This window comes from Entelurus aequoreus, linkage group LG10 (assembly GCF_033978785.1).
Source record: "Entelurus aequoreus isolate RoL-2023_Sb linkage group LG10, RoL_Eaeq_v1.1, whole genome shotgun sequence".
In the NCBI taxonomy this organism is placed as follows: domain Eukaryota; kingdom Metazoa; phylum Chordata; class Actinopteri; order Syngnathiformes; family Syngnathidae; genus Entelurus; species Entelurus aequoreus.
In genome coordinates, this window is record NC_084740.1 from 35,091,872 (window position 1) to 35,104,426 (window position 12,555).

Below are 12,555 nucleotides of genomic sequence, written 5' to 3' on the forward strand. Positions count from 1 at the left end.
ACCTACTGTTGTCTATTTGGGATCTGCTTAAGTCCCAAAATTTTTTAACCCATTGCGGAGATATTTATAAAAGAATCTTGCCTTCCTTCATACTTTCAACAAACAAGCTGTTCGGAATATGCACAAATGGTGACGTCACAATTGGGAAAACCGTCAAACGATTCTCCTTATATGGTATAAATATACCTAGAGTGCCTTGCGCGTTCCCGCCATTGTAGTCCGCGCTGTAGTCAATAAGCTCCTTCCTTCTGTCTAGCCTCTTGTTGTGGGGACAGACCGTCTCGTACATGCACATGCATCCTCCGCTGTTGCCAATTCTAATACAAAGTAGCGTATAGTTCAAACTTGTATCTGTCATTAGACTCGATATGGAAGCGCAAAAAACTACAACAAAGTGGGTGGGGAAAAGACGTGGTCGAAGTGGAGGCAGTACATAAGACCTCCCACAAAATGGAGCATCCTGAAGTTGCGGTCAGAAAGCGCCTACTAAACAGTCTGTACACCAATCTATTCAAAATGCAAATGCAAAAGAGAGAAAGAGAGAGAGAGCGATAGAGAGAGAGAGAGATGCTCTGATTGCAGTGACAAGACCAGAAAAGACTGACTTAGACTTCCTTTTTATTGTCATTCAAATTTGAACTTTCCAGTACAGATAAGAACGGAATTTCGTTGCATTAGCTCATGGTAGTGCAGGATAGAAGAGCAATAAGGTGCAGATATAAATAAATAGACTACTGTACAGATAAATATAAAAGATGGTGAGCTTGCAGAAACTGTGAGGAAAATCAAATAATTTGCTGGACATACAGACAAGAAACTGCAACAATATGCTAGTATCAATCCGATACCAATATCCACTTTTGTATCATGTTTATCGATATTTAGATTGATACGCCCACACCTAAGGTCAACGTATGCTTCAGTGCAAAGATGAGTGAAGAGACTCTGACTGGTGTGCTAGCTGGCAAATTTCCCTTCAAAATAAACCCCGAAGGTACATTAGATAAAACGGTTTATAAAGTTTTTGCACAAATGAGTTCATTCCAGTAAAACTTTAATATAACGTGGAAAAAAATAGATTTGTGTCAAAATATTGGGGTCTTTTTTTTAAATTTATATAAATTATGCACACAAGTAATTAACTGTGATGAATCAAAATGCAAAAGTGTGATTAATCTGATTTAAATAATATAAATGTTTAACAGCACTGTTTATTCCCCCCCGAACTGAACACACAGTATGTGTTTTGAATAATAAAAAAAACTATGAACTCGCATCAATGCAGCTCCTTCCTACAGGTATAAAAATGACAATTTAGTCCGAGGCTCGAGTCTACGAAGACATGCTAGCAAACACATGACAAAAATGGAGAAGACTGAGGGCAGTGAGAAAGCAGAGCGCTGCAGGAAAGTGCAGACTACAGAGCATAATACTGAAAAGTCCAGACCAATGGCACAGCAACAGACTAATCTAACATTAATAATAGATTACACCAAAGGCGCAGCAACAGGCTAATCTAACATTAGCGTGTTTATTGTCATCAAATGTTTCAGCGATGGTGATGACAAATCAAGCATCAAAAACACCAAAAAAAGAGGCAACGGAACACGGAAGGCCAAATAAAAGGTAACTTATTGGTCTTTGGTTTTAAAGGAGTCATATTATGATATTTTCTTTCTATATTTAAAATACTTCTTTGTGGTCTACATGACATGTAATGGTGGTTCTTTGGTCAACATTTTTCATAGATTATGTTTTCCAGACAGATTTTATGTTGCTTTCTGACCGTCTCTTCAGGATTTTGTGGGCGGTTTTATTTACGTGCCTCCACTTCGACTGTGTCTTCTCCCCGTCATCCGTGTTGTAGCTATTAGTGCGTCCATAACGAGCCCACTGACAGATATAATTTAGCACTATTCGCTAATTTGTATTAAAAATGGCAACAACAGGGGAGCCAGTCTTCCCGACAACAAAAGGATAGGAAAAAAGAAGCTTATTGATAACAGCGCAGACTACAGTGGCAGACTTGCGCAAAGCTCTTTAGCTACATTTTTACCATATATGGAGATATCTGCTGACGTCACACGTGGGGAAAAAATGTCACAAACTGGTCAAATTCCAAACCGCTAGTTTGGAAGAAGTATGAAGAAAGGCAAGATTGTTTTATAAATATAAATTCCTCCGCCTTGATTTCAAATTTTCGGGAGTGATACAGATCCCAAATACACAAAAACAGGCACCAATAGTTAAGAAAATAATACTTCTCCTATAAGTCTCAATGATATTGTAATGAGGACTGAAAGTGAAAGACATGGACGTATTGCAACGAGGTGATGAGTCTGACACACTGAGACGGAGAAACAGACCATCTGTCAAAACAACAACTCAGCACATATTGGCTGTCCAAACACGCATAAACACGTTCATGCACACAGAGCTTCTTATGCTCTCCTAAAGAGACTGTAAACATGTAAGACAGATCTCAAGTATAACATTCATAAAGCTTGAACTCCACTAGTGAGCATGAGGATCCACAATGGATGTACTGGAAATATGGTGACTCCCACAGTAGGTTTAAATGTGGCTTAAATGTAACTGATCCAATCTTCCTGGTAGTTTGGACATTATATTCAAAGCAACAACTACTTGCTTGCAATGAGATTACTCCAAAAATGAAAGGGGTTTAAAAAACAATATGAGCTGGCACATATCCAGAGATGCAACCTAACTATGATGGGAACTGCAGTGAATTAGTGTTTGGACAAGTTGACAATGTTTTTACATCAATTTCTCATCCTGAACTTAAATCCCATGACTTAAGACACCAACCTGTTTTCTTTGCCATTTTGCAGCAGCGAGTGCCTGTCAGTGCCGGAGCGGTCCGTGCACACATATGTATTCCTTCGAGTCATGGCACTAGCAGAGACGTTATTCTGGGGGGAAAAAAATAAATAATTGAAGGTTTCACATTGAGCAGCTGGAGACAGCATCGCCCTCCTTCGATGACGTAAATGGAATGTAAGGAATCATGATCGTTTAAATACATTAAAGAGCTGATCTCAGGTTAACCTCGCTCTGTCACAGGCTAATCGCAACATATGGCTAAATCAAAGTGGAGCCCGGAGGCCATTTGCGGCCTGCAGCTAATTTTATTAATGCCCAACGACACATTTTCAAAATAATCTTTAGAAAAAAAACATAAAAATGTGGAATAAAAGAGCAAACGTGTAATGTAAACAAAAATGTGGCAATATTGTCACTAATAACACAAAGCTGCCATGGAGGTACTTTTTTTACTTTAAAACTGTAATTGCTTAGAAAATTATAAAAACTTAATCAACGGATAGATCTGAATTTGATCTAAAGATTTAAGCGTTGAAAGTAAAAAATATTGATATATGATTTATTTTTAACACTTTTATAAGAAGGGGCCTTTTGGATCCTCGTGACCTTAAGTCAGATGTGTTGTTTTTTTAACTGTCATTGCTCAAAAAATAATAATACACCAAAAAGCAATGTTGTTATGAATATTTTTTTGCGGTGGCGTGGCTCGGTTGGTAGAGGGGCTCTGCCAGCAACTTGAGGGTTCCAGGTTCGATCGCCGCTTCTGCCATCCTAGTCACTGCTGTTGTGTCCTTGGGCAAGTCCCTCTCTCTCTCTCTCTACTCTCTCTCTTCTCTCTCCCTCGTAATTTAAACTTCACTTCCTATTTATGGCTTCAAGTACATCACATTAAATAATCCACTTAGAACATTTTTTTAGGGGTAAAGTTGCATATTTTGTGTTTTTCCTATTAGACTGAAAGGGTTTTGACAAAAAAGGCATAAAACCTAAAAGAAATTTAAACTTTATGTTAACGGACAGATCTGAAGTTGATCTATAGATTTTAAATAATAGCAATAATATCAAAATATGACTTTTTTTTTAACCCTTTAATGACTGAGACCCTTTTGAGTCGCTGGGACCTTTAACACTCACCAAAATTAAGGGCAGCCCTAATGGTTACAATATATATAGTATATGTTTTTAAAATAAAAAAATACTAAAATGGCCCCTGCATGCTTTCATTTTTCAGTGTTCGGCCCTCAGTGGAAAAAGTTTGACACCTCTAGGCTAAAATAACTCTTCTCGGACTTCTCTCCAGAGTGGATGCATCACAGAATCCCCCGTTCCACTGGATTAGTCACATGAGAAAAGTTTTCCACATTTACCGTGGTGGAGTTGGCCTCCTTGCGTCGGTCTGGTATCTCCGCTTTATTTGGATTGTGAGCGGAGCTGACCATGGGACTGGAGGGGGCCGGGATGCTCCGAGCGCTAACTGTATTGTTGCTGGGCTTGCGGACCGACAACCTCTCCTCTCTGAGCGCCGCCCCTTCTCCCACGCCGCTGGGACTGCGCTTGGGGTGTGTGGACACCGGAGCAGCCGGACCACCTACGAGACGGGAGACTGAGCGTGTAAGCAGACGCAGTGGCCACCATGTGCTCAACCGAACGGGACTCACAGAAGTCAGAGTGTCGTCTCTGGCGCTGGTAGGTCGAGACGCTGCGCTGTGGCTTGTGGGCCGCTGAGGAGGACGTTGCGCCGGAGGAGGAAGTGGAGTGTTTGCTGGTCCCGTTGGCGAGGGCACCGGGCCGGACTCGAGCTAGACTGAGATTGCTGACGGACCGGGTCACAGTGTTTTCAGCCTGAGACCATAAACGGAGTGATGGGAGTTAGTTTGGGAGCTTGGTCAAATCAGAACCAGAAGAATTAGACGCACACACAAAAAAAAAAGAGCGTATAAAGATGTTGATACCTTCACCTCCGTCTTGCGCGCCAGTAGCAGATACGTCGCCGTCACTTCATTGTACTTGTGACTGACCAGAGAATCTCTGATCTCATCTCTGGTGAAGCCCATCCCCACCATCACATCTGGAACAGGACCATCAGTGATGTCATACTCTTATCAGTGTTTGGCTCATTTGGAGGGTCCTTATACTCACCGATGCGAGTGGTATCATTGAAGTCTTCCTCGGGCTCTGTGTGAGGCTTCAGCTCCTCTCCATCGTAGGTCACGTTCAACCACTTGTCCTTCATGATTTGCTGGTAAAGACAATGACGGAAAAACGTCGATGAACACAACAATGACGGTAAAACAAGCCTTATTTGCACCATTTTATGTTCCTGTTACACTTCCTGCTTACCTGCAGCGAGCAGCGCTTGGTTGGGTTGAGGACCAGGAAGCGACGCAGGATTCCCTCACAGTCTGTCGACATGTAAAAGGGCACGCGGTATTTCCCTCTCAGAACTCGCTCTCGCAGCTCCTGAAGGAAAGAGACACTATTTTGATTAAAAGCCACAACTAATACAGGGTTTCTGCAGGTATCGGCAAATCTAAATTATTGTTTTTTTAACACAACTTAAAACAAATTGAATGCCCATGTCCTACTGCAGATTGTTATAATGCAGTATATAGTCAAAAGCCTACCATTGTCTCTACTGACAAAATTGTAAGCATTTGACAATGATAATGTTGAATAGTTGAAAAGTTTACATAACTGTGGCCAAGTTAAGCACTCATGTAATCATAATACATAATAATGCAAGTAACTCTTTGAAACGCAATAAATGTACTGTAGTATTTCTTACCATTGTAATTGGAAGGTGAATAATTATCCTAAATAGGTAAACAAAACTAAAAATACAATAGATTCTCAATCTCTGTTAGCAAAAATTGCACTTCAATAAATATTGAACATCTTGAAGTGCAGTTTTTGTTGTCTTAGTTGCCAATGCCGTCACGGCGTACTTGCTAGTTCGTCCGCTCATTCATTTTAAGATCAACTATTCCCACACAGGAACATTTGGCTTCATAATCATAATTTTTCCTCCTAACTTTTGTTACTTAGCAGTGCTTTTCATTAGTGAGTCACGACTAGCGAGAGGCAATGACCATGTATTGTATGTGTAAGCTTGCGGTCCCATCTGCTCAGCCCGATACAAAGATTTTGGATGACTGACAAGAGGCTTCACTCTGTTCATTAAATTCTACTATCAAACAAACGTGCTCAAGTACTGAGAGCAATGCACAGAGTGAGACCCCTTGTATCGCCAAAGACGAAGAAAAAAAAACACACAAATGTAGCAATTTATTGATGCCAGCATCAGGTATTAAGTTAATCATTATTAAGTTAGTCATCGAATTTGATGCTTTTTGATGCCATTTGAGGCCTAATTTTCACAAAATCAATTTAAAGTGGAACTGCACTTTTTTAATGGAATTTTGCCTATCGTTCACAATCATTATGAAATACATGATGACAGATGTATTTTTCTTAATGAAATAAATGCAATCAAAAATCAGCTTATAATGGGGCCTAAGGGAACCACTTTATTCAACCTATAAAGCCCTTAAAAAACACCTAAACCCCTCCAGTAAAGCTGGGGTACTTGAATCTTGTGTCAATAGGGCAGAATTATAATGTTATACTCCTCCCCCCCTTCCCAGTCTCCTCCTCTCTGGAAGTGCACAAAATCGTGCAAAAGAGCTGTACGTGCACAAGCATACGTTGTTGACAGTCTGAAGTTTCATTGAAGGATACCCAGGTTCGTATTTTGTTGCAGACTATCGGCAACACACGTCGCCACGAAAAAGGATAAACACAAAATATCGGAAAATGGAACATAGATGACTTGTCTAGAAGGAAAACGGCCACTTGCACATCCAAAGTTAGTCCGACATTGACACGCAATGCCCACCTATCTTGAATACGCCGGACGAATATTTATTCGAGTTTTGGCTCTTCTTTGGTTTTTTAGACGTACAGCGTCTTTCTTTTCTTCCTCTGATTTCCTCTTTTGTCTTTTTTTTAGCAGTATATGCAGTAACAGAAGGCGAAGGTATCTTTCCAGGTGGATGTTCGGCAGCCATGCTTTACTGAAAACAAGTTCGCACCGTGCACGCGATTCACAGTATATCGCGTCAGCCAATGAGGAAGCTCTTAATTATAAGGCACAGATGGCACGCAGACGTACCATTTTTTTTCAGAAATTATTACCGTTACAATAAACTGTTTATGCTAATATGATTTTTTTTGGTTAAAGAATATAACTTAGGTACCCTAGCTTTAGGGTTTTATATACATGACATAAATATATATGTAAGGTAGTAACAGGCACATTTATAACAACATTTAATATTTACGTATTTTGCTCATTTTAAGCGTACGTGGGCAATTAATTTAAAAAACTCATCACATTTGCTTTTTTCCCCAACTCTATCACTGATTATTACTCATTGGAGACTTCATGAGAGCTAACAAACATAATAAAAATCACTTACTGTACAAAATCTTCTGTCATTAGGATGTTCATATTTTCCCATTTGAGATGAAGAATGACTCATAATCCTCGCAAAAAAAGGGGGGTAGAACCAAGCATCTTTTCGTGTCATTCTCGCTAGTTCTGGGTCTAAATTGGCTGTCAAAGTGTACCGACTTGCCAGAATACGTCTTTGTCCTTCGACTATCCATGAGAGGCATGATTTGTGATCCAAAATAAAGTTAGACGAGCAAGGAAACGAGGAAGCAGCTGATCAGTCGATTATGGCAACACTGGCACACAAACTCGTGATCATCACGAAATGTAAATGGAGTATTGTTGGCGCTTTTTTAATATTTTTGTATTGGGTTTTATGGGCAGACTGGAGAACCTCCCATTGGCTCTGCTGTAAGCTGACTTTTATTTACATTTATTTACGAGTTAGAATGCATTAAAAAAAATATGTCTTTCATAATGATTGTGAACGATAGGCAAAATTCCCAAAACATTAACAGTTCCCCTTTAATGACTTGTAATGCTTTTTAATGACCCGTGGAAACCCTGTAACTACTGAAAACTGTTTGGATAAAAAAGTTGCAGCTTGACTATCAGAGAGAGTGCCCACTGCCCACCTTCAAGTTTTGTCCGTCAAAGGGCAGGGAGCCGCTGACCAGCGTGTAGAGGATGACGCCCAAGCTCCAGATGTCGACCTCAGGACCGTCGTACTTCTTCCCTTGAAAGAGTTCTGGGGCGGCGTAAGGCGGAGAGCCACAGAAGGTGTCCAGCTTGCTGCCGGCTGTGAACTCGTTGCTGAAGCCGAAGTCGGCGATTTTGATGTTGGAGTTGGCATCAAGTAGCAAATTCTCTGCCTAAAGGAACCAGTGTTGTATCCGTTTTAACTTGCTACCTTTCATTTTTGATGTATTGCTGATATTTAACATGAAACTATTTCACAAGCTCACCTTCAAGTCTCTGTGAACAATGTGCTTCTGGTGGCAGTAGTGCACCGCTGACACAATCTGTGGAAAGAACATCAATTGTGCTTCATGCGTGACACTACTAAACAGAATTGACATGTGAATTTCACACCCACTGTTTGTTTTATTATGTTGGCACCGCAGTGGAAATGTCTGTGGTGTTTTTTGCGTCACACAGTCCTACTATGCGGCGCTAAATTACAAGTCACATTAACTCTTTGCTGGCACACATATGAGCTTCTGCAACTCATTCATAATGAATAAATGTGTTTTTTTCTTTGTCATTCTTTACTATTTTTGTATGCGTGTGTGGTAAACTGACTTGTCTGAACTTGGCCCGAGCTTCTTTCTCCTTCATCCTGCCATGAGACACGAGGTAGTCAAACACCTCCCCTGCAAAGTAAGATACAATTATTAATATTTCTTCATCCCAAGTTCCAAGAAGTTCAGTCAAATATTTGATTTAAAGGACACCGTTTATGAAAAACCAACTTTTCCTACCTACTGGTACCTGTTTTTGTTTATTTGGAATCTGCATAAATTCCGAAAATGTGAAATCTAACCATGTAGGCATGGCGGAGTTATCTATAAAATAATCTTGCCTTCCTTCATACTTCCTTCTAAGGTTGTCCCGATACCAATATTTTGGTACCGGTACCAAAATGTATTTTGATACTTTGACACTTTTCTAAATAAAGGGGACCACAAAAATGGCATTATTGGCTTAATTGTAACAAAAAAATCTCACGGTACATTAAATACATGTTTCTTATTTCTTGTTTCTTAAGAACAATTTTGGCCTGAAATAAAATAGTGAACATACTCGCTACTTGTATTTTAGTAGTAAGTAAGCTAACAAAGGCTCCTAATTTGGCTGCTGACGTGGTAGAAAATGGATTATTAATCTACTTGTTCATTTACTGTTAATATGTGGTTATTTTCTGTTTTAACATGTTCCACCTATACTTCTGTTAAAAGGTAAAAAAACACTTCTGTTGTTTGAATACTTTACATTAGTTTTGGATGATACCACAAATTTGGGTACTGATACGATACCAAGAAGTTACAGGGTCATACACTGGTCATATTTAAAATCCTCATGGGATGTATTTCCTGAGTTTATAAACACAATATACATTTAAAAAAAAGGAAAAATTATTTTGTGACGATAAAAAATATTGACGTAATCATTGTAGTAATCAACTGGATACACTCTTGTACTTGGTATCAGTACAGTGGATGTCAGGTGTAGATCCACCCATGGCATTTGTTTACATTGAGGAGCACTAGCTTGCTGTTAGCGGTGAGCTATTATATCCTCCTACGGTGTGTCGTGAAGCAGCATGTTTAGCTATTCCTGGTCCTGCAGAGATGATACTTGTAAGAAACTTTAATGTCATGCCCGTTAAAAAAAAAAAAAAGGAACTGGTATTTTGCAAAGGGAGTATAGTACAATTTTGTATTAATTAGTACCGCGGTACTTTACTAGTACCGTACAACCTGTCAATTTGGCTGAAATCTGCTAGTGTTGGACATGAAGTTATGCACAAAAACAAAGTAAATTATCTGGTATACAGTCAACCTGTCAAAGGTTTTCAGACTTCATTTCATCTTGTTGACACAAATGGATGAGGACATGCTGATTCTGGAGGTCCAAAAATAAAGAATAATGTACAGGCATATCACGGACAGCTAAATGGGGATATGGGGCTCTGTGTCAAATATCAGCTGATACGGAGAATGGGAAAGCAGAGGACTGGTTGTATGACACGCTCGCCAGGGATGATGTTACTGTTGTGTTGTTGGTTGCTGCAAAAAATAAAGTGATTTATCAAGGCGGGGCCAAGTTTATTTGTTTCTGCTTCTCTGGAAGGACAGAATAAACATTTTATGGTTGTCTTAGCATATGATTATGCACGGATTCGCAAGATCTTGTAAAAGTTTTTCGCTGCATGACGGAGCCACAACAAAACGGCAGTGGGGATTGTCAGACGGCAGATGGCGGTGCCCTCCCGCGGTAAAGCTGGTCCGCGGCCGTTTCGGATTCAGCGGAAATCCGGGGTCAGATGACGCAGTCGAAGTGGAGACACATGAATTAGACCGCCCACAAAACGGCGTATCCTGAAGAGACGGTCAGAAAGCGGCTTGAAGATGGATAATCTATGCAAAACTTGGCTCAAAGAACCACCATTACATGTTATATAGACCAGTCATTCTCAAACTGGGGTACTACGCGGGCTCCATATAGTGGTACGCCAAATAATCGCTTAATATTCAAACACAGTGTTACTGTTCAAACTGTGTTTAATGTTACAGTGGAAAAAATAGATGTACACAGTACAGGTCAAAATTTTGGACAAACTTTCGCATTTCAATGTATTTCCTATATTTTCATGTCACACAGCGACATTGTAGATCACTGAAGGCATGAAAACTATGACACCTGTGAAATGAAAACAATTTCAGGTGACTACCTCTTGAAGCTCATCGAGAGAATGCCAAGAGTGTGCAAAGCAGAAATCTGCGCAAAGGGTGGCTATTTTGAAGAAACTACAATATAAAACCTGTTTTCAGTTATTTCACCTTTTTTTGTTAAGTACATAACTCCACATGTGTTCATTCATAGTTTTGATGCCTTCAGTGACAACCTACAATGTAAATAGTCATGAAAATAAAGAAAACGCATTGAATGAGAAGGTGTGTCCAAACTTTTGGCCTGTACTGTATACTTGTTCAATAAAACCTCTGCCTTGTTTTGAATGAATATTTAGGCCTACTACGCAACTGTATTATGTTGGTCATTATGAGGGTACATGGAGAAACAAGTGTTTTCTGAAGTGGTTTGCATCTTTTGAAAGTAGAAAAAAATAATCATAATATGACCCCTTTTAAAAAAACAACAACAATCTGGTTCAAAAATATGCAAAACGCAATGCTCGGCCAGCCACTAAAAATGTGTCACCGACTTTTCAACGCCTCACATGACAAGTCGCGAGTGCACTTCACATTTACAAGTGCAAAATACAGTTTGTCCAGCGAGTGTCGTAAACAGAACAATTATAAATGCATTAAAGTTGCTAAAAGCAATCAAATGTAGGTCGATATATGCTAAGCTATCTGAACAAAACACCCACAAGTATTTGTGTTAAAGGTGACAAAGCAAAGTCAAACAATATCCAATAATATACTGTTTCTAAATTATAATAAATGCATTTTATTTTTACATTATGCTTGGAGCCAATTAAAAAAAAAACAGGCTGTGTGCCAAAAATGGTCCTTAGACCGCACTTACGACACACGTATCAAGTGTCAGGAGTCAAGTGTTGCAGACTTTATTATGAGAGTGACTCTTCTATAGCCCCATCACTAACATTGCCTGCACTGTAAGGTCACATGATGAGTTGATGTGTGTGTGTGTGTGTTGGGGGACTAGCTCCTTGTTAGGTATCAGAAGCAAGATAGCATCTAGCACACTGATATGAAATGTTCAAGAAGGAGAAGAAAGGAAAATGGAGGCAACAAAAATAGGAGCGCATGGGAAGAAGCAGCGGAACATTGTTTACCATTGAAACAAAAGAGCGTAATGAAAAACAACTAATGTGGTCTTTCACGGAAACTGCAGCTAAAAAAAATATTAATATGACTAAATTCACTGCCTGGCCAAGAAAAAGTCATACATTGTAATATTTGTTTGGACGGCCTTTACCTGCAATTAGCTTTCATTGTGGCATGGATTCCACAAGTTACTGCGATGTAACAACGTTTATTTCTGTTCAGAGCTGCAATAATTCTTCACCTCAAGAACTTGACGACAGGTGACTCGGACCAGAGCGCAAAGTTTACCAGCTGTCCTTCCAATTTTTAATACAGTAATCCGTTGCCACTTGACACCTCAGATTTAAAATCAAATGTTTTTATTCAAGTTTTTCTTATCCTAACACACTTATTTTTGGTTTGTTTTCAGACAGAATTTTGTCATAAATGAAGTCTTCCTTGTGTCCAATATGTATGATAGTACATTATTTGTTTACTTTTCTATTATGTTGTGGTGATCACAGTAGATATTCACCAAGCGTCCGTTTACGGATTAAGGCAAACTTTCCATGCCGATGAAGTCGTTGACTACGTTTCCATGCACTAAATTAGTCAGATTTTTCAAATAGTTTGTATTTTTTGTATGTTCACACCTACATGTGAAGTCCCAGTGTCCATGCACACTGTCTAATATGACTATTGGTCATCAAGGTGTGCCTCCCAAACACTGGGGGGCGCTAAATT

General features: G+C 39.5%; 1 protein-coding gene across 8 annotated transcripts in view; it reads right to left on the minus strand.

Moving 5' to 3' along the window:
* The window catches only part of mark4b (MAP/microtubule affinity-regulating kinase 4b), a 77,146-nt gene that overhangs the window by 16,784 nt on the left and 47,807 nt on the right, over positions 1 to 12,555 (minus strand). For all 8 annotated transcript variants that reach the window (XM_062060614.1, XM_062060613.1, XM_062060615.1 and 5 more), the window contains exons 6-14: positions 8,600 to 8,670; positions 8,263 to 8,319; positions 7,933 to 8,169; positions 5,185 to 5,304; positions 4,984 to 5,083; positions 4,797 to 4,912; positions 4,503 to 4,686; positions 4,212 to 4,432; positions 2,830 to 2,933 (exon numbers count right to left, since the gene is read on the minus strand). In XM_062060614.1, coding sequence (XP_061916598.1) covers positions 2,830 to 2,933; positions 4,212 to 4,432; positions 4,503 to 4,686; positions 4,797 to 4,912; positions 4,984 to 5,083; positions 5,185 to 5,304; positions 7,933 to 8,169; positions 8,263 to 8,319; positions 8,600 to 8,670 — 1,210 coding nt within the window. The remainder of the gene's footprint in view (positions 1 to 2,829; positions 2,934 to 4,211; positions 4,433 to 4,502; positions 4,687 to 4,796; positions 4,913 to 4,983; positions 5,084 to 5,184; positions 5,305 to 7,932; positions 8,170 to 8,262; positions 8,320 to 8,599; positions 8,671 to 12,555) is intronic.